Genomic DNA, 21,869 nt, shown 5'->3' on the forward strand with positions numbered 1-21,869 from the left:
TCTTAAATGCTGCAAGCAAACAGGAAGTGCGAATGTGCTGTTCAATAGTTCCATTATTAAAGAGAAGGCTATGCATTTGGCTGTGAAAATGGGCATTGAAAATTTCTATGCCTCCATTGGCTGGATTGATGGTTTTTAAAAGAGACATGGATTAGTTTACAGATGTGTGCAAGGTGAGGCAGCCAGTGTTAACCTTGATGTCATTGATTGATTGATAGACTTAATTAAACCCACACGGAAAACACTTGCTAGTTTGAAGTCAACCCATCCTGGATAGTACGGAACCACTCATACGAGGTGAAGTTCGGAACTGATGCTGCCGCGTATGAAGAGCATACTGCGGAGGGTGATGACCATTTGACTGGCGCCATGAAGTTTTTTGTCATAAAGAGTGGGCAACTTACCCACTCATTTCTAATTAGCATAACACCAGATGAATTCGGATCTCTAGCAGGGAGAAACAAATATCCTGAGAAGATATCCCTGCGTCAATAACTCTGACGAGTGAGACTTATAGTATAACTAGTAAATTGATAACTGATAATAATCCGATATCCTGTTTTCGGAAAAAAATGCCGCATCATCTGCCTATAGGCTCAGTTGCGAGGATATCAAATTTCGCCAGAAATCACCATTGTATTTTTCCCTCTATTTCCTTGCTTAAAATGCATAAATAACATTAGAAATGCCTCGTATTTGGTCTCATTCTTTTTTGAATTGCATGCACATTACTAATATTTCAATCTAATAAAGTGTAATACCAATTGCCAAAATTCATTGTTAGACACCTTTTGGGCTAATAGGTGATTCATGCAGCAGTTGACCTCCAGAAACAGGGAACTTCGAAGCCGGTAGGCTGAAAAAGTTCAGCGGGGGAGAATGGGAGAGGTGTGAAACATGTTTCTGTTGTTCTGGTGTAACTTGATATTTTCTTTTGAAGCTAAGTTTTCGTAATACGATCCCTGCGTGAGCTGGGACCTTTTGTTTGATTTAGGAGAAGAGGAAAGCGTCAGAGGGGGGTGAGATGGAGGGGGACAACAGAGCTTGGGAAATGAGCTAATGTTACTCTCCCACGGCACTGAGCTTCTCCCTATGGTTGTTCAATCTCAAAGGAAGATTCAAATTATGTGCCTGTCGTTATTAAAATGACGCATATATATTTCGTCTCATTTTCGTCAAACGATGGATGCAGGAAAATTATACGTCGGGACCGCGATCATCAAACGATCAGTGTGGGGAAACGATACATCGGGGAACGATAGATGCCTGAAAAAATTACATTGTTTCTATGGAACTTTATTTGGGACCAGGAATGGCGAACAATGAATATGGGAAAATGATGAAGGCGGGAACGATAGATCGGGGTTTCACTGTATTTACTTTCCTCGGAAGCACACTTTCCTGGTTTATTTTTTGTGGTCCCTTCAGAAACATACTAAACGAGTTCTACTGTACTCGTACAAATTTATTGTTTTCCAGTCCTAAAAATCACGTTTTCAACATCAAAAATCCCAAAATTTCCCAGGGAGTTTTTTCTCTGGGGTGTTTTCCTCACATCCTGGAAGAGCCCCGAAATCTCCAGTAAACCCCCCTTGCCCATTTCAAAATCCTGGCTTTGCTACTGTTATATGTACAGTCACAGACAGAGAAATGGTAACATCCAAGAGCTGAAATTTTCCCGAAAACCCCGACTTCAAAAGAAAATTCCTATGCAGTAAAGGATAGAGCCCAGAAAGGGATAAAAGGGAAGTGTTTTACTGACACATTACCATACAAATGCGTGTAGGAGACGCACCTTTTTTCCCAGAAATTGCAGCCAAAAATTGGGGTGCGTCTCTCACACGAATTACTTACATTCCCACCCCTCCCCTGGTCGGAAATTTGAAAAGGAACTGGCCTTGGTTCCCAGCATGAGTCAGTGATCTGAAAACCTAGGTGAAACACAAGCAGGAGGTAGGGGAGTTTCTCCCTTAGTGATGTAGTTTTACAATGCTCCTTTTTGCATTTCTTACTCATAATCATTGCGTTGGTACCTCAGAGGTGAACATTAGCAGGGTTCCCACTCAACCGTGAAAACCTTAAAACCGTGAATAAGCCGTGAATTTCGTCCACCGTGAAAAAACCTGGAAAAAGCCGTGAATTTCGCCAGGAAACCTTAAAAATATCTCAATCTTGATTATAATACTGCGATTTACTGATCAAATTTGGTATGTTAATCATGTTTCATGGTCAGGCACGCGCAGACTCTTAGTCTACGCATTTCTCTACACACGAATATTCGAAGTGTAATAATTGGTCCATACTATATGACGACACATTGACCGATATTTTCCATTTTAATGGCCGAAGTTTGTTATTTTGTCTAAGCGTTTCAATTTCAGTGATAGCTTGGGATGGACTTGTATTCGAAAAAGGACGAATGAAATAATTTGCATTTCTAATGGACCCAGAATGAACCATTTACTAAAATTATCTGATTTGTAACTCGAAGTTCGGTTCCCACACGAAATTAGGGCACATGCGATATGCTTAGAAATATGAGTTTCCCATTGGAATTTTACTTAAGGAAACATTACTACGGCAAATAGGTTTTCAATTTATGGCAATAGCTCTCAATAGACTACGCTCACCTCGTTTGGATCGTTTGAAGATCGCGGTCCCGTCGTATAATTTTCCCGCATCCATTGTTTAACGAAAATGAGACGAAGTGTTTACAAAGTGTTGTTTGTGGCTAATAACGACAGACACACCCAGGAGATTGAATTACTATGGGGAGAAGCTGAGTGCCGTGGGATGGTAACATTAGCGCATTTCCCAAGATCCGCTATCCCCCTCCACTCCGAACTCACCTTCCCCCTCTGAAGCTTTCCTTTTCTCCGAAATAAAAAAAGGTCTCAGCTCGCGCAGGGATCGTATTACAAAGACCTTAGCTTCGAAAAAAATATCAAGTTACATGAGAAAAATAGAAAAGTTTCGCGCCCCCCCCCCCCCTTTCCTCACCCACTGGCCTTTTTCAGCCTAACTGCTTCAATGTTACCAGTTTTTGGAGGTCAACTGCTGCATGAATCACCTATTAGCTCATAAGGTGTCTAACAATGAATTTCGGCAATTGGCATTATACTTTTATTTGATTGAAATATTTGTAAAGTGCACGTAATTCTAAAAAGAATGAGACCAAACACGACGTATTTCTTAAGTTATTTAAGCATTTAAAACAAGAAAATAGATGGAAAAATAGAATGGTGATTTCTGGCGAAACTCGATATCCTCGTAGCTGAACTTCTCGGCAGTTAATGTGGCATTTTTCCGAAAACAGGATATCAGGTTATTATCACTTATCAATTTACGAGTTATACTATAAGTCTCAAGTTGTAAGAATTACTGAGGAAGGGATATCTTCTCAAGATATTTTGTTTCTCCCTACTAACAATCCGGATTCATCTACTCATCAGGCGCCACGATAATTAGAAAAGAATGTGTAAGTTGCCTTCTCTTTAGAACAAAAAATTTCATGGCGCAGTCATATGTTTATGCTTCACCCTCTGCTTTATGTTCTGCGTATGACGTACGCGATAGCATCAGTACCAAACTTAACCCCGCACGAGTGGTTCTGTACTTTCTAGGGTGGGTTGACTTAAAACTAGCGAGTGTTTTTTGTGTGGGTTTAATAAAGTAAGGTTTCAATTTTTTAGTTTTATTTTTATCCGTCTTCGGACCATCGCCCTTCCGAAAAAACAAGTGAGTACTTCAAAAGATGGACCGAAAATAATTGAATATGAACAAAAGCATCCGGGATAGAAGCGCGTGAACATAGGAGAACGCCTCCGGCTGTCCGCTAGCACATGACGGTAGGGGTGGGGGTAGAGCGAGCTACCAGGTGAAAACAAGAAGCGGGATGAAGCCGAGGCTCAGGCGGGCGTGCCACCGACGATTAACCCCTTCGTGCCGGGCTCCTTCACGGGAAGTTGCTTTTGGCAGTACGAAGGCTTTGAGCATTTCTTTTTCGCCCTGTACGGAGTTGTTTTTCGGGAAGGCATTGACCAGGTAGTCGCTCCCTTTTCTAGCGGGGTGCCGGACCCTTTCCTCGGCAACTGGGCAAATGCAGGGTGGTATCCAGAAGTAGCAGGACTGTTTTTTTCCGCACGGGCAGAAAGATTGAGGGGGGTCTGCAAGAGCGGATGTTGTGGGGGGGGGGAACAGATTTTGATGTGTGGCATTCACCTGTTTGCATTAGTTGAGTGTGGACTACTGTTTTCGTGACCTCCTGTTTGGACGCCTCGTCGTTGGTTGCGTTGGAACAAAATTTAGAGCAGCGGTACGTCATCAAGTTTTGCTACAAACTCGGCAACTGAAACCAAGAAAATGCTTACGCAGGCCTACACGGAGGATACCATGAGCCGTTCCTCCACATTTGAGTGGCACAAGTTGTTTCGGGAGGGTAGGGAGCTCGTCGAGGACGACCAACGCGCAGGGCATTCCTCAATCTCAAAATCGAAAGTGAAATCGATGTTGATTGCATTTTTTGACCGTCGTGGAATTGTCCATAAGGAGTTTGTACCCCCTAGACATACTGTAAATGCAAGATTTTACGTGGAGGTGCTCACATGGCTGCGAAATCGGATCACACGCGTGCGACCAGACCTGGTGCAGAATTGGAAGCTCCACCACGACAATGCACCGTGCCACGTCGCGTGGATTGCGAGGGATCTCCTGGCCAAATTCGGCGTTTCCACGTTGCCTCAACCCCCCTACATCCCTGATGTAGCACCACAGGACTTCTTCCTGTTCCCCAGGATCAAGAGGCACCTCAAGGGGCATCGTTTTGATGAGGTGGAAGCGGTCCAAGCGGCGACGACGAGGGCGCTGAACAGCATCCCGGAGGACGACTTCCGGAAGGCCTTCATGGCCTGGAAGACTCGCTACAAGAAGTGTGTGGATGCCCAAGGGGCCAATTTTGAAGAGTATTGAGTCGATGTATCAAAATGGTCAATAAATAAATTTAAAAAAAATCAGTCCTACTACTTTTGGATACCACCCTGTATAATCCTCGACCCTTTTCCCACAGGCAGCCCATCTCGGCGTACTTTTGCGGTCAGTTTATTGTTACTAATTCGATTTTAATATTTTTTTATTATTACTATTGCAGTAAATGTCAGTTCATCAATGTATACCTTTCATTTTTCAATGCCTATAGAACTTTTAAACGAAGTTCTACGGTTATATTTAGGGTTTTCAGCAAAAGGGCATTAGATCATGGACCAAAAAATACTTTAAAGGGAATAAAATCTTTCAATGTTCCTAGATTACTTCTAGGTATTTACGATTTATGATATTAACATATTTTATATACATGATGCCCAAATCCACACTCCTCATCCGCGTCTGCTCTCCACGAGTTCTCTGAAAACATGGGAATGAAGCATTTAGAATTTTTTTAGGAGAACTTTTCCCGAAAAATTCTCATAAAACTACTTGAATCAAGCAAATTTGTTGTTTGAAATTGCAAAATTATATATATAAAGCAATTCCACTCAGATAGATATGGACTCGCTGCGCTCCGCGCGCTCGTTAACGGGCTCCGCCCCTTAAAAACCCCGGTTCCGGCTTCGCCGCAAACATTTGTGGTCGTACGAAGAATTTTAGTTCGAATAATCTCACCTCAGGTAGGCGCAGGCTTCGCCGGCCAGGGGGTAGGGAAGCGCCCCACTCATTCCTCAGGACGGCTTCGCCGTTCCTCGTTTCGAGGCGGCTTCGCCGCCACGGATTGAGTGTGCCTCCCGGCGCTAACCCGCTTAATACTCGGAACGGCTTCGCAGCTCCTCGTCTGGGGTCGGCATAGCCGCCCAGAGGGCACAAGCATTTCGGAACTGTTTCACCGTTATTCGTTTAAGGGGTGGCTTCGCCGCCCAGGGGAGGAGGGAGCCCACAGCGGCTGCGCCGCTTGAACGTCGGGGCGGATTCGCCGCCCGAAGGTTACTGAAGCATCCCCTCGCCTCCGCCAGTTTCTCCTCGGAACGGCTTCGCCGTTCCTCGTTGTGGGGCGGCTTCGCCGCGTTGGGAATGAGGAGCCACCCCGTGGCTGCTCCGCTTAGTCCTCATGGATGGTCATCTCCACCGAGAGGGGTGCCGAGGGGGATTGGGGGGGGGGGGTTTAATGTGTTATACCTGCGGTCACCAATCGTCCACAGTGATCATGTAGCGATGATTGTAAAGGGTAGTGCAATGCGGCGTAATAGTGGCGACAAATACCCATAAAAGAAGACTTAATGGGAAGTTTTTCATTTCTTTGCGGGGGGTTCCAACGGAATACCGGGGGTTTTATACTTGCGCTTTATACTGCGCGCGCTCGTTAGGGGGCTACGCCCCTAAAACTCCCCTGGATCCGAGTTCGCCGGCTGCCCCCACCGGACGGCTTAGCCGTCCAGGCCTTGACTCCACGGAACGGCTTCGCCGTTCCTCGTCAGGGGTCGGCTTCGCCGCCTAGAGGTAGAGGTAGCCCCCAAACGGCTACTCCATTGCTTCCTCGAAACGGCATCGTCGACCATGCCGCGGCTCCTCGGAACGGCTTCGCCGTTCCTCTTCAGCGGTCGACTTCACCGCCCGGAGATTGAGGTAGACCCCGCTACATCCTCGGAACGGCTTCGCCGTTCCTCATTAACCCTTTCGCGCCGGAACTTCGTTGAAGGAAATTCTTCCTCAATACGAGTCTCTTGAAAGTTTTCTTTACTCCTCTTTACGAAGCCTTTCCGCGTCGACTAAAGGCAGTGGGTCCCTCCCGAAACATTTTTGGACCCAACTCGGTGGGGAGCCGATCCTTTTCCTCGGCCTCTGTCCTAGACCCTAGAGGGATTAACCCTTTCGCGCCGGACCTTCGTTGAAGGAAATTCTTCCTCAATACGAGCCTCTTGAAAGTTTTCTTTACTCCTCTGTACGAAGCCTTTCCGCGTCGACTAAAGGCAGTGGGTCCCTCCCGAAACATTTTTGGACCCAACTCGGTGGGGCGCCGATCCTTTTCCTCGGCCTTTGTCCCAGACCCTAGAGGGATTAAAAGCCCCTTCCTAGCACGAGTCCGCGGTCAACTAGCTAAAATATTAACGCAGAATATATGCAAATACTTGTTGTTCGTATCGATTTTTTTTAATTCAAAATGAATTTCGTGTTTTTTCTGAGCGTACAGAAATTTTAAACGAAGTTCTAACGTTTATATAGAGGGATTTAGTATATTTACTAGTTGTTCTATAAGTCTGTTGATATTAACGTTAGAATTTCGTTTGAAATTTCTATGTGGCCAGCAAAAAAAGATGAATTCATTTCTAGCATTGAATTTCAAAAGTAAGCAACAAATATTTTTTTGAAAACACACTGCAATTAACAGTAGTTGACCGCGTGGAGAGGATAGGAAAGGGCCGACCTGAGCGGCCGAAGAAGGGGCTGGGCTCGCGCTAAGGCGGATCGTGAGGGGCGACTGCATCCGTGGGTCTATTGTGTCCGACACGGTCACTTTTTTCGACCTGATCCGCACAGGCGCGGCATTCGTTGGTTAGGGTAAGAACATTCAGGACGCACTGGTGTGGCATTCGTAGTTGAGGAAAAAAAATCCTCGCCGCACAGGTGCGGGATTCGGCGCGAAAGGGTTAAAAGCCCCTTCCTAGCATGAGTCCGCGGTCAACTAGCTAAAATATTAACGCAGAATATATACAAATACTTGTTGTTCGTATCAATTTTTTTTAATTCAAAATGAATTTCGTGTTTTTTTCTGAGCGTGCAGAAATTTTAAACGAAGTTCTAACGTTTATAAAGACGGATTTAGTATATTTACCAGTTGTTCTATAACTCTGTTGATATTAACGTTAGAATTTCATTTGAAATTTCCATGTGGTCAGCAAAAAATGATGAATTCATTTCTAACATTGGATTTCAAAAGTAAGCAACAAATATTTTTGTGGAAAACACAGTGCAAATGACAGTAGTTGACCGCGTGGAGAGGATAGGAAAGGGTCGACCTGAGCGGCCGAAGAAGGGGCAGGGCTCGCGCTAAGGCGGATCGTGAGGGGCGACCGCGTCCGTGGGTCTATTGTGTCCGCCACGGTCACTTTTTTCGACCTGTGCCGCACAGGCGCGGCATTCGTTGGTTAGGGTAAGAACATTAAGACGCACTGGTGTTGCATTCGTAGTTGAGGAAAAAAATCCTCGCCGCACGGGTGCGGAATTCGGCGCGAAAGGGTTAAGAGGCGGCGTCGACGCTCAAGGATTAACCGGGGTCCCCCCGAGCCGTTGACTCCTCGGAACGGCTTAGCCGTTCCTCGTCAGGGGTCGGCTTCGCCGCCCGGAGTTAGTGGTAGCCACCAAACAATACCCCGCTATTTCCTCGGAACGGCTTCGCCGTTCCTTGTGACAGGTGGCTTCGCCGCCCTAGGGGTGCCGGACTCCCCCCCGATCAGTCGACTCCTCGGAACGGCTTTGCCGTTCCTCGCCTGTGTGCGGCTTCGTCGCCCAAGGGTTATCGGCACCCTCCCCCCTCTTAAGACCCCATTCGGCTACTCCACGTGTGGGAGCGGATTCCCCACCCGAGGGTTCTCAGAGTTATTCCGTGCCTCTCACTCCTCGGAGTGGCGTCGCAGTTCCTGGAGCGGGGGCGGCTACGCTACCAGGGTTTTCACTCCTCTCCAAGGAATGCGTACTACCAGCTGTCCCCAATCGTTAACGAAAGCTACGAGGGGAAAATGCGGCAGAATTTAGACGCATGCTAGCCGTGATTGTGGCATATTAGCTTATACCGATGTTTTGAAGGGGGTCCGGGGGGTTTCTAGGGGTTCTGATGAGTGTACTGACTACGGTCACTTTCTTCCAAATGAATTCCTTAGCGATGAGCATAGGAGAACGGAATTACTGCGAAAATATGCGAAAACAACAAAAAAAACATGCGATTTACAGCAAAAAATAATTTTTTCGCTGGTCTTCTAGGGAGCCAACGAAATGTTCGTGGAGTTTCCCTGCATATAATTTGTTCGCCTACCGACAATAAAAATTCCAGCTCTCTAGCTTAAGGGGAACAATGAATTTTCCCTCTGCCCACTTACAGATTACAAATTCTGTTTTCTCCACATAGCGGTGCATAGGCGCTGTATTAAGGCATTACTCACGTGAATTTCGTAGCCGTACTTTATCGGGAAGTGCTTTAAAAAAACGCATTTAGGTGTCCATGGGCTCGAACTAACAAAACATCACTACTATTTTGATAAGAAATCTACATTAAAAAATTTGACGTTTTATTGCGGGTGCGTTAATAGGCCAGGATAATTGAAAATGTCCGGTAAATATAGCCGACGCAATTCCTATTCTGAATCAATAAAAACTATTCAATTCCGATGAATAGTACGGGAAATATGCGAATTATTAGGTAATTTTATTTTTTTGGGGGGTCCCAGGGGGTTTTCAGGGGACTTTATGTGCTTGTCCCGTATAACGCGGCATCGTTAACCTACGATAGAAATTCTGGCTCTGTAGTTGTAGTGCAAGCATGGTTTTTCGACGGTGTCACGCGTTATAATTAATTATTCTGCGTTCTCCTTGTAGCGGCACGCAGGGGCACGTGAAAGACATCACTCACGTGAATTTGGTGTCCCTAGCTCGTGGGGATGTGGCAAAAAAAATTCCGAAAAATCAAAAATAGTGTGTTGGGGGAATGCAAACTTCACGGCGGATGTGTTGTAAGTTACCAAAAGTTGTAGGAGTCGCGATTTCGATGGAAAATAGGTAAACTTTTTTGCTCTAAATTCGTTCAAGTTATGGATGTTCCAAGAAAGCCAAAAAATCAAAATAAAATCTAGTATGTGTTGCTTCAAGAAATTTGTCGCATATTTATTGAAACTTGGTCAAAAAAATTCCCAAAATAAAATTGGGAATTTAAAAAAGTTTTAAAAAAATACTTAAAATCAAAATATTGCAAAGAAAACCACACCAAAAAATCTTGTTTCTTATAAGTAATGGACTTTGTCCTGCAACCATTGCAAGATGGTTTTGAAAAAATCCAAAGACAGGCGCATAATAAAAGAATTGGAAGTTTAAAATAATTATAAAAAACACTTCAAATCAAAATATGGCTAAACATTTCAGATCAAAAAAACAGCCAAAAAATCTAGTTTTCGACAGAAATTTCATGTTCCTGTGAAATTTAAAAGTAGGCAATAAAAGGAAAAAGATTTAGCCCCTTAAGGCTCCAATGTTATTTCGGATCGATATATCTCGAAAACCAATCGACTTTTTCTAGTTTTTGGATTTGTTCTCCTGATCAATATTTTTTCCCCACCCCCGGTAAAAATTTCGTCATCCCAGCACTTCGTCCGGAAGTGGTCGGGAATTTGTATACGTGAATCAGTGAGTGAGTGAGTGGTCAATGAGGCATATGTCACGCATCGGGTTGTATGTAATAAAGAGGCGCTGCGCGCGCTCGTTAGGGGGCTGTGCATCCCCCCCGCATCCGGCTTCGCCGGATGCCCCAACCGGACGGCTACACCGTCCCGCCCGGTACTCCTCGGAGCGGCTTCGCCGTTCCTCGTCAAGGGTCGGCTTCGCCGCCCAAGGGTGATCCGAATCCCTCCGAGGCGTCGGCATCGCCGTACCTCGTTATGGGGCGGCTTCGCCGCCCATGGTTTACCGGTGTCCCCCCCAGCCGTCGACTCCTCGGAACGGCTTCGTTGTTCCTCATATGTGGGCGGCTTCGCCGCCCAAGGGTTATCGCCGCCCTGCCCCCTTGTAAGACACCCATTCGGCTGCTCCACGTGTTGGAGCGGATTCGCGGCCCGAGGGTTATCGGAGTTTTTCCGCGGCTCTGACTCCTCGGAGTGGCTCCGTCGTTCCTGGAGCGGGGGCAGCTTCGCCGACAGGTTTTTCACTCCTTACCAAGCATTGCGTACTACCAGCTATCCCTCATCGTTTACAAAGGCTGCTGCGGGATAATGTTGCAGAATGTAGACGCATGCTAGCCGTGAATGTGGCATTTTAGTATATGACGATGTTTTTAAGGCGGTCCGGGGGGTTTCCAGAGGTTTTTATGAGTGTACTGACTACGGTCACTATCATTCTAATACATTCCTTAGCGATCAGTCATAGGAGAACGGATTTACTGCTAAAATATGCGAAAAGATCAAAAAAACATGCTATTTACAGAAGAAAATAATTTTTTCGCTGGTCTTCTAGGGAGCCACGTGAAATTTCGAGGTGGTTTCCTGCATATAATTTGTTTGCCTACCTAAAATAAAAATTCCAGCTCTGTAGCTTTAGGGGAACAATGAATTTTCCCCTATTACTCACATATAGATTACAAATTCTATGTTTTCCACATAGGCGCTGTAACAAGGCATTACTCACGCGAATTTCGTGGCCGTACCTTACGGGGAGGTGGTTTTAAAAAATCGCGTTTGGGTGTTCATTTGCCAAAACAGACAAAACAATACTACTATTTTGTTAATAAATGTACATTAAAATATTTGAAGTTTTATTGCGAGTGAGTAAATAGGCCTGGATAATTGAAAATTACGGGTAAATATAGCCGACACAATTCTTATTCTGAATCAATAAAAACTATTCAATTCCGATGAATAGTACAGGAAATATGCGACTTATTAGGTAATTTTTTATTTTTTTCGGGGGGTCCCAGGGCATTTTCGGGGGACTTCATGTGCTTGTCCCGTAAAACGCGGCATCGTTTACCTTCGATAAAAATTTCGGCTCTTTAGCTGTAGTGCAAGCATGGTTTTTCGACTGTGTCACCCGTTAAAATTAAATACTCCGCGTTATCCGGGTAGCGGCACGTATGGGCGCGAGAAAGACGTCACTCACGTTAATTTGGTGTCCTTACCTCGTCGGGAAGTGGCAAATAAAATTCCGAAAAATTTAAATTGTGTGTTGAGGGAATGCAAACTTCACGGCGGATGTGTTGTAAGTTACCAAACGTTGTAGGAGTCGCGATTTCCATGGAAAATCGATTGTCGTTAATTACTCGTAATTCGTTCGACTTATGGAAATTTAAAGATAGCCAAAAAATTGAGGAAAAAATCTAGTATCTTGCATTTAATGGAATTCGTCATACGTTTATTGCAAATTGGTAAAATAATTCCAGAGTTCGGCCCATTAGAAAAGCATTGGAAATTTTAAAAAGTTTAAAAAAATACTTAAAATCAAAATATTGCAGAAAAAACCACACCAAAAAATCAACCAAAATATCTTGTATCTAATACGTTAAGGACTTATTCCTACAACCTTTAAAAGTTGGTTTTAAAAAATCCAAAGATAGGCCCGTAAGAAAAGCATTGGAAATTTAAAGTAATTATAAAAAATACTTATAATCAAAATATGGCAAAATTTTTCACATCAAAATCGGCCAAAAAATCTAGTATCTTGCACGTTAAGGACTTATTCCTACAACCATTGCAAGTTGGTTTTTAAAAGATCCAAAAATGTAAGAAAAGCATTTGAAATTTTTAAAAAATATCAAAAAACTTTTAATGAAAATATGGCAATAATCTCTACACCAAAAAATTGGCCAAAAGATCTAGTTTTCGTCACAGATATTTCATGTTCCTGTGGCATTTGCAAGTAGGCAATAAATGGAAAACGTTTTAGTCCCATAAGGCTCCAATGTTGATTCGGATCGATATATCTCGAAAACCGATCGACTTTTTCGAGTTTTCGGATTTTTCTCCCCGATCAATATTTTTTCTCCACCTAGGGTAAAAATTTCGTCTTCCCAGCACGTCCGGAAGTGGTCGGGAATTTGTATAGGTGAATCAGTGAGTGAGTGAGTGGTCAATGAGGCATATGTCACGCATCGGGTTGTATGTAATATAGACTCGCTGCGCTCCGCACGCTCGTTTAGGAGCTACGCCCCTTAAAAACCCACTAGGTAGTAAATAATCCCACAAAAAGTAATAACAAGGTAAATTATTTTAAATTAACATCATCAACCAAGCATTTCACTTAGTAGCTCACTGCTAGTTTCGTGAAGAAACTATCGAGAACTCACCATGAGGAAGAGGCTACCATCGAGTTCCACCCGTGTACCCCCAACCAACCTTCCAAAGGATTACGGGAGGATTAACGCAATGGTTAAAATAGAGGAAAAGGGTACCAGGTGTGGAGTGGAGTGCCTGATATTTGTTGCACCCGAAAAGTTCAGGGGTAATGATTTGCCCATTTATGAAGAGATGATGAAAATGTTTTTGTACTCTCGCTACATTGAAGAAGAAAGTTAAAATACCATTAATTCTGTCCCGGGAATCGTGGAGACAGTGGCTTATGCCATTGAAGACATTTGTCATAGAACCTCCATCCTAATTGTTGAATATAGGCAAATTGATTGACAAATCATTCAATATCATGGAAACAATCGCAATATTCAAGGATCTGTCGACACGAATGCTTTCATTGATCTGAAACAAGACTTTCTTCGTCACGCACGTCAGCTTTTTGATGTTGCAGCATGTAAATTGCTCTGATGGGACTGATTGTGCTTGTGATATTCCTTTGAAAGAGCCTAGTTTAGAATGGGAATTACCTAAGGTCACAGAAGAGGCAGGAAAATGATTATAGGCGCCATCGATGCGCAGGAGACCAAAAATAGGAAGAGGAGGCTTTGCACGTAAGAAGGAACAAAGGAGCACCCGAATGCTCCACCCTATTTTGTCATAACACTTCTGTTTGGAATAGTCAGGTGATGAAATGACAAGGTACGAAGAGTTATTTGATGCAAGTGAAAGAGAGGATTTCATGGAAAAAAGGTTAGTGTAAGTAATTTGAAATTGCCAAGATTTGCCTCAGCCTGTGAATAATTCTGCATATCAAACAGTGCCACTGCAGCACTTGCATCTGCGCACCTAATAGATATCGGGTTGGTTACTCAAGGAGTCGATGTACCTATTGTTGACAAGAACAAAGTTAGAAGGGAAAGGGAAAGATTGCGCTCGTCTCTTCGGAGGAATGTGGGAATTGTTTAACTGCAAGCGCTTTACTTCGACTAGAGGAAAGACTTTGCTTTCGTTTATAGTCAATCAAAGCGAAAAACAATAGTGGAGGAGCATGTAACTCTCGTTCAAGAGCCCTGTTCACGCTACTTAGGGCATCTCACCCCATGTGTCAGCAAAGCTATTGGCCTCTAAGATTCCATCATGAATTTTCTAGCGGAGGAAATGATCATTATCGACGGACTACAAGCAATTGTGTGCGATGAAACTGCGGTTAATACCAGAAGCCATGCCGGAGTAATCAAGAGAATGGAAATGGCCCTAATAAGACCTTTGCATTGGTTTGTTCGCCTGCTTCATTGTAATGAGCTTCCGTTCATCACCGTCAAAAGAACTGATGACCCTGGCAAAATTTGCTATCGAAGTTTACGCTCCAATGAGGAACTTGCATGGGTCGTAGATTGCTCTAAAAACTATTTTGAATAAGTCAAATGGATACATTAGCTCGCAAAAATACCTTCAGTTTCTCCATTCAACATCAAAAGAAATAAAAAAATCGCATTTAAAATCGAGAAAAATTTCTCTGAGCCGACCACCACGGTGAGTCAACTGGTGGGTGAGGGGGGTCGGACAGCGCGGTACAGGGGGAAATAACTTTAATCGGCACGGCCAGAGGCGCTGCAGTCGATGGCACCAAACTTTCGAAATTGTTTGTTCTCCTAAGCATGGTATACATGGTTGAAGAGCCAATCACAGAAGGGAATTCTGAAAATCAGTTGCCGGCCTGCCAGCTGCCGGCAAGGAATTCAAAAATTTCTGTCTTCTGCTAGGAAGCGTGGTGCTATCAACTGCTGAGGAAGGCGTGCTCGCGACGAACCTTTAAAAGTGCATTCATTCTCTCGTAATGAATTGATGTGAGTATTGTTGTGCAATTACTTTAGGATTACTAATGATTTATTATATATGTAACTTGGAATCAATTTTCCCACGTCTGTTTCATCCTGGCTTTTCACCTTTATAAATTAATCACCTATCATGAAATTCACTCTTATTCATTTAAGTGCATTATTAGAAAAAAATTAGTTTATATATTGCTTACAAAGCATTAATTTTTTACAATACATATATGTACACACGTATATTTGGAATTTTCAGATATTGAATGGTGTTGGCTATTCTTCAAGTTACTTCCGTGGATGTGATGCTCGTGTTTCAGCTTCAGGCTTACCGCAAAGGGGATCCCGTATAATTGATCCCAGGTTTATTCTTTTAATTCATACACCATCGAATGCCATAGATGTTTCTAGAGATTTTAGTTCCTCTAATTGGTACATATGGTTAATTTTTTTAATCAATGCAAATTTTGTGCTTCTCACGTCTCCGTTTCGTTTGATTTATAATGCAATGATTTGTTTGAATGCTCTGCCGACTTTTCTCATGCATGCACTCACAGAGTGAAAGTATAAAAAAATGCACTGTAATTTTAAATGTTTTCTTCGCTTTTTACGTACAATATCATTGTTATACTTATGGCTGAAACCATTGTTTTTGAAGTGAGGACTCCGTTTAGCTTATCGTAAACGTTAACGAACAGCCAATTTAATGTAAAAGCCAATTAAATGTATTTAGTATTTCCTTGTACAAGGTATTTGATTTAAATAAACATGTAAACTAACATTGGAATTCTTTATTTCACGACAACCAACCACCCTCAACTGAAGTGAATGTGTGGCTTCCGATTATTCTCATTAAATATAATGATCTAGAACTGTCAAGTGAAAGAAACGATAGAAAATATTTAGTTGATTTCAGAATTATAACATTTATTGAGAAAAATGCTTAATATAAAACATCTGATGATGTTAATTACAAACTACAACGGAAACGTTGGGAGAGCTTTCTGCTATGCCCCCCACCATTTGTGCCCCCACCCCTATCCCATTACGTCACGGCGACTGTGGCGCATAAATGTGGCGGCGTTGCCGATCGAAGTTGCTACCCCCTTTGCTCCCTGCGCTGTCCGAATCCCCTCGCCCTCAGTTGACGCTCCGTGCCGACCACTGCGCGAAGACACCCGAGCGTTGCCGAGGCCAGGCGTGACGTCATAGGTGCCTAAACAACCGTAGGGAGTAGGGAAATACGCTGAGCGCATGGTGTAAAATTTGTTTTGAGGGAGTATTTAGCCGCTCATCGTCACTTTATTTTGTTCTGTTATTCTTGGGAATGTTTTCCTATTGCTATTGTGCCTAGATTATTACTTGGGATATTAATAATGCGGCATCGGGATGATGAAGTACAAGCGTTTCACTTCGTGTGTTTTGGTTATCAGAAAAATGGATGATAACGTTGCCACTCGTTCGAATAGTACACCTGAAATTCATCTACGTCTACATAATACCCCGCAAGCCGCCTAAAAGGCGTGTGGCATGGGGTGTTAGGACACCAGCCTTTTTTTTAGGACACCAAAAATTGATGCCACGACCCTCATGGAATTTGTTAAGACAAATTATTGCTATACGTCGGCGGCAAATCGAGTTGTAAAAGAAACTTGTAATACTGGAGGATAACGATCGTAAGCTGTGCTGTTGACATTAGAGTAAGCTGTGCTGTTGAATTTGGCAACGCCGGATTAACGGAGAAGGTAGTCCTATCCGTCCTACGGTACGAATTCACAGCAAAACAGTCTGCACACAATCCACATGTGAGATCGCGAATCGGTTCCGCTGCCAACACACACACAAGCTACAACCTATTTCAATAATATAGGTAAATCCATAAACAATATACTAGCATATACCATAATAATATAGTGGGAAATAGGCAAATACTCTTATCAAAAACTGGATGTCACTATCACATTCTTATATTCATCACGTACTACTTACAATAACAGAACTCGTTATGATGAATACAACTATTTATTCACTGATTTAAACCCTTAAATTATCCCACACAAGTGACACAGGTGACATTTCTCACTACTATTCGTTGAAATAATGGAATAACAAACTTCACACAAAGTTTTTATTTCAATAGCGTGATCGTGAAATGTCATATCTACGGTGAACAACGGAGATTAGCACGCCACTGACAATTTCTACACTACTGTTAGACATTTATCGATAGCGTAGTAGCACTTTTTACAATTCAATCACGATGGAACACTGATAACTCATGGCCGATATTTTTCAACCTTGTCAAACTTTGTGCATTACAACCACTGGCACTGTGATTATTAGCAGTAGCTTAACGGGAGATGTCACGTTGAAAACAACACTATTTTGACACAAAAATGTTCCTAGATGTCTCCAATCAGCGAGCAAAAGTTGCATTGACTGGAATTCACCCCATAATACAAGCACAGACAGTCCTAAACGACGAATTCTCCGGTACCTACGAATAAACGGATGAAGTTATTGTATATAAAAGCTAAGCGGACATTAGTAAACATCAAAATCGTTCTAATTACATACTTAAATGAATGATATGCCGTCGATAACATCAACTTACAATTAACGTATCCCCTTTCCAATGGCCGTGGCTCAGACTCCTACAACGATGTTATTTAGGTATTATCAAATTTTTGGTTTAACTGCTCCAGTTTTATATTTTATGCCCTTACTCAGATATTAATATTATAAATAATGCAAAATACGAGGGCTTCCAAGCCTCTATCGTCGGATATTTATCTTTAAATATAAAATAATCAACACGTCTAACAAACGAAGCTCTCACAACTGCTGGCAACTATTACAAACAATCACAACAATAGCTTCGCGTGATGTTTAGGCACCTTTGACGTCATCGAGGCTTCGTCGGCAGTGGCTTGGGGGGTGAGGGAGTTTTTCCCGCGCTTTAAAATTCGTAATATTTATCATTAAATATCTCGCGAAGGAAAACTCAGATTTACATGCGGTTTCCTTTGTTGTATTCAGAAAATAATTTTCTGTCCGCCTATGAAATAAAAAAAATTCATGCAAGTTCCCCATTCTCAATAAAATTGAGAAAATATTGCTCGGAAGGCCCGAAGAAAATTATGAACATGATTCTTCTTATGAAATATATGGATAGAGACATCACCTCTATCCATATATTTCATAAGAACATAAGAGACATAGAGACTCTATAATTCAGGGAAATGTAATTTTACTCACCCAGAGAATATTCTGCCTGCGATGTTAGCCGATAAGCGCAGACAAATTCTTGCAATGGCCATCACAAGTACATTGAAATCGAGAGAAACTCAGCTCAACTGAAGGAGGAATTCAGGAAATTCGAATTTTCCAAAGCTTAACTTCGACGCTCAAAATTATATCGACTTGGTTGACTGGGAAGCAATTGGGGTAAATCAACCACCAATATTAGCTGGGATGACAAACAAAGACTTGGAAGACCTTGTTACAGAGAGATCTGCATTAGAAGTACATTTTCCCTGCCACACACAAGCAGTTGAAAGGATGGTACAAATGATAATGTTGGCATCAAAATCCGTGTGCAGTACAGAACGCAGGCATGGATGGGCATTATCGTGCATAAGAGACAGAGATATTCAGCCGAAATTCGAAAAAAGATAACAATATAATGTTGTCAGAGTAATTGATTTGGTTACACAATCGTGTCCTTTGAAAGGTTGGCTGGGGGGCACGTGAGGAAAACTCGATGGCAGCCTCTTCCTCGTGGTGAGTTCTGGGTAGTTACTTCACGAAACTAGCAGTGAGCTACTTAGTGAAATGCTTGGTGTTCAGGTTCTGTTCTTTCTCAGCCTTGGCTGAATTTCTTGTTGAAAATAGCTCCAAAGGTACGTTATTCATCATTATGATTGATGTTAATTTAAAATAATTTACCTTATTATTACTTTTTGTGGGATTATTTACTACCATATGATGACTTATTAGCTAAATAATAAAATTCAATCGAAATAAACATTATTTTACCTGCAATTTAGCCCCCAAAATGGAATTTAAAAACGTAGGCAAAAATGAGTTGTGTTGTGCGGGTGACCTATACTCTAATTTTGTTGTTAATTTATAGACATTATTTGAACCATAGATTTTGTCAAATAAACTTCAAATTTCATTTTTATAAACTATAAACATGTATTCACTCTTTGATATTATCCATTATCCCATATTTTCATAAAATTGGTCTTCATAACCGTTTGATTCTGAAATCAGCCTAATTTTTCGCAAAATTTCAAACTTTAGAGCTCGGGCGGCCGTGGTTAATATTATCCGATTTGAAAAAAAATTTATGTGCGAGATCCTTATATCATTTAGCAACTTACCCGCGTAGGGCAAATTTGATCAGGAAAAAAACCTTTTTTCGGCCCACCCTAGTGTACAGGGCAGACCACCTAAATGTAACCTGACCAGAGAACCAAGGTATGAGAGTAATTACCTGGGTAGAGCAGTGCTCTTTCCTGCAATGGTATGGAATGCTTCTCACAACTTGTGTCTACGTAAAACATTCCTTATTTGTATATTAAATTTACGATTTTTTAGGATATGCATTAAATAGTATTTATAGCAAAATTAATTTATAATACGTTTGTATTAAAGTTGATGAGAGGTTATTCAAAATAGTCGCTGTAATTTCGGCTCACGACAAAGAACTTGGACAATCATATTTTATTACATTACGAGGGCTTTTTTCATTGGAGTTAAATCGGATATTTTATCGAATTTCACCGCAAATGTTCACTTAAAATGTGGCAAGGAGTAACGTCTATCTTTAGAATGGGCGCCCAAGGGTTACCGTAGTCCCCCGAGTCGTCGACTCCTCGGAACGGCTTCGCCGTTCCTGGAGCGGGGCGGCTACACTACCAGGGTTTTCACTCCTCTCCAAGGAATGCGTACTACCAGCTGTCCCCCATCGTTAACGAAGGCTACGAGGGGAAAATGCGGCAGAATTTAGACGCATGCTAGCCGTGATTGTGGCATATTAGCTTATACGGATGTTTTTAAGGGGGTCCGGGGGGTTGCCGGGGGCTCTGATGAGTGTAATGACTACGGTCACTATCGTGCAAATAAATTCCCTAGCGATAAGTCATAGGAGAACAGAATTACTGCGAAAATATGCATAAACAACAAAAAAAAACATGCGATTTACAGCAAAAAATAATTTTTTCGCTGTTCTTCTAGGGAGCCACGGAAATTTTCGAGGGGTGTTCTGTATAAAATTTGTTCGTCTGCCCACAATAAAAATTCCAGCTCTCTAGCTTCAGTGGAACCATGAATTTTCCCCTGTTACTAGCATATAGATTACACATTCAGTGTTCTGCATAAAGCGGTGCATAGGCGCAGTAATAAGGCATCACTCGCGTGAATAATGTAGGCGTACCTTAACGGGAAGTGCTTAAAAAAATCGCGTTTAGATGTCCATGGGCTCGAACTGCCAAAATACCACTACTATTTTGATAAGAAATCTACATTAAAAAATTTGAAGTTTTGTTGCGGGTTTGCAAATGGGCCTGGATAATTGAACATGACGGGTAAATATAGCCATATCCGACACAATTCCCATTCCGAATCAATAAAAACTATACAATTCGGATGAATGGTATAGGAAATACGTGACTTAGTAGGTAATTTTTATTTTTTGGGGGGGGGGGTCCCAGGAGGTTTTCGGGGGACTTTATGTGCTTGTCCCGTATAACGCGGCATTGTTTACCTTCCATAAAAATTTCGGCTCTTTGGGTGTAGTGCAAGCATGGTTTTTCGACGGTGGCACCCGTTAAAATTAAATATTCTGCGTTCTCCTGGTAGCGGCACGTTGAGGCACGAGAAAGACGTCACTCACAGTAATTTGGTGTCCCTACCTCGTGGGGAATTGGCAAAAAAATTCCGAAAAATCTAAAATTGTGTGTTGAGGGAATGCAAACTTCACGGTGGATGTGTTGTAAGTTACCAAACGTTGTAGGAGTCGAAATTTCAATAGAAAATCGATATTGGTTAATTACTCGAAATTCGTTCGACTTAGGGATATTTAAAGATAGCAAAAAAATTGAAGAAAAAATCGAGAATCTTGCATTTGAAGGAATTTGTCCTACAATTATTGCAAGTTGGTCAAAAAAATTCCAAAATTCGGCCCTTTAGAAAAGCATTGGAAATTTTAAAAAGTTAAAAAAAATACTTAAAATCAAAATATTGCAAAGAAAACCACACCAAAAAATCAACGAAAAAATCTTGTATTTTATACGTTAAGGACTTTTTCCTACAACCATTGCAAGTTGGTTTTTAGAAAATCCAAAGATAGGCCCGTAAGAAAAGTATTGGAAATTTAAAAAAATTATAAAAAATATTTATAATCAAAATATGGCAAAACGTTTCACATCATAAAAACAGCCCAATAATCTAGTTTCTGTCAGAGAAATTTCATGTTCGTGTGATATTTGCAAGTAGGCAATAAATAGAAAAAGTTTTAGTCCCATAAGGCTCCAATGTTAATTCGGATCGATATATCTCGAAAACCAATCGACTTTTTCTAGTTTTCGGATTTCCCCCCCGAACAATATTTTTTCGCCACCCACGGTAAAAATTTGGTCATCCCAGCACATCCGGAAGTGGTCGGGAATTTGTATACGTGAATCAGTGAGTGGTCAGTGAGGTATATGTCACACATCGGGTTGTATATAATATAGATGTAAATCATTACAATATCGCTCCTATAAATTTGCTAGTAATTTTAAAAAATAACAACTAAACATCTAACCTTAGCGTCTCCAAAATTTGTTCTAGGTGATGATAAACTCCGTTAATATGAACGCTAGAGTTCCGTTTAAAATTTGGAACCGATCAGCAGAACACCCAAAATGTAATTCTTGGCATTGAGTTTCTAAAAATGCAACATTTACGTTTTTAGTTATTCCACCTTATAAACAAATAAATGACCATGAGCACCTTCCTTGAG

The 21,869-nt window shown here is 42.0% G+C and overlaps 1 protein-coding gene across 4 annotated transcripts in view; it reads left to right on the plus strand.

Annotated features, from left to right (window-relative positions):
• LOC124171895 (transcriptional adapter 3) overlaps positions 1–21,869 on the plus strand; it is a 159,403-nt gene that overhangs the window by 66,140 nt on the left and 71,394 nt on the right. Inside the window, exon 9 of one of the 4 annotated variants that reach the window (XM_046551292.1) lies at positions 15,117–15,633. The exons of the other annotated variants lie outside the window; for them this stretch is intronic. Within the exon in view, the coding sequence (XP_046407248.1) occupies positions 15,117–15,419 (303 nt within the window). The 3' untranslated portion in view covers positions 15,420–15,633. Of the gene's footprint in view, positions 1–15,116; positions 15,634–21,869 lie in introns of those variants that run through there. 4 annotated transcript variants of the gene reach the window in all.

The sequence above is a fragment of the Ischnura elegans genome, chromosome X (assembly GCF_921293095.1).
Source record: "Ischnura elegans chromosome X, ioIscEleg1.1, whole genome shotgun sequence".
NCBI lineage: Eukaryota > Metazoa > Arthropoda > Insecta > Odonata > Coenagrionidae > Ischnura > Ischnura elegans.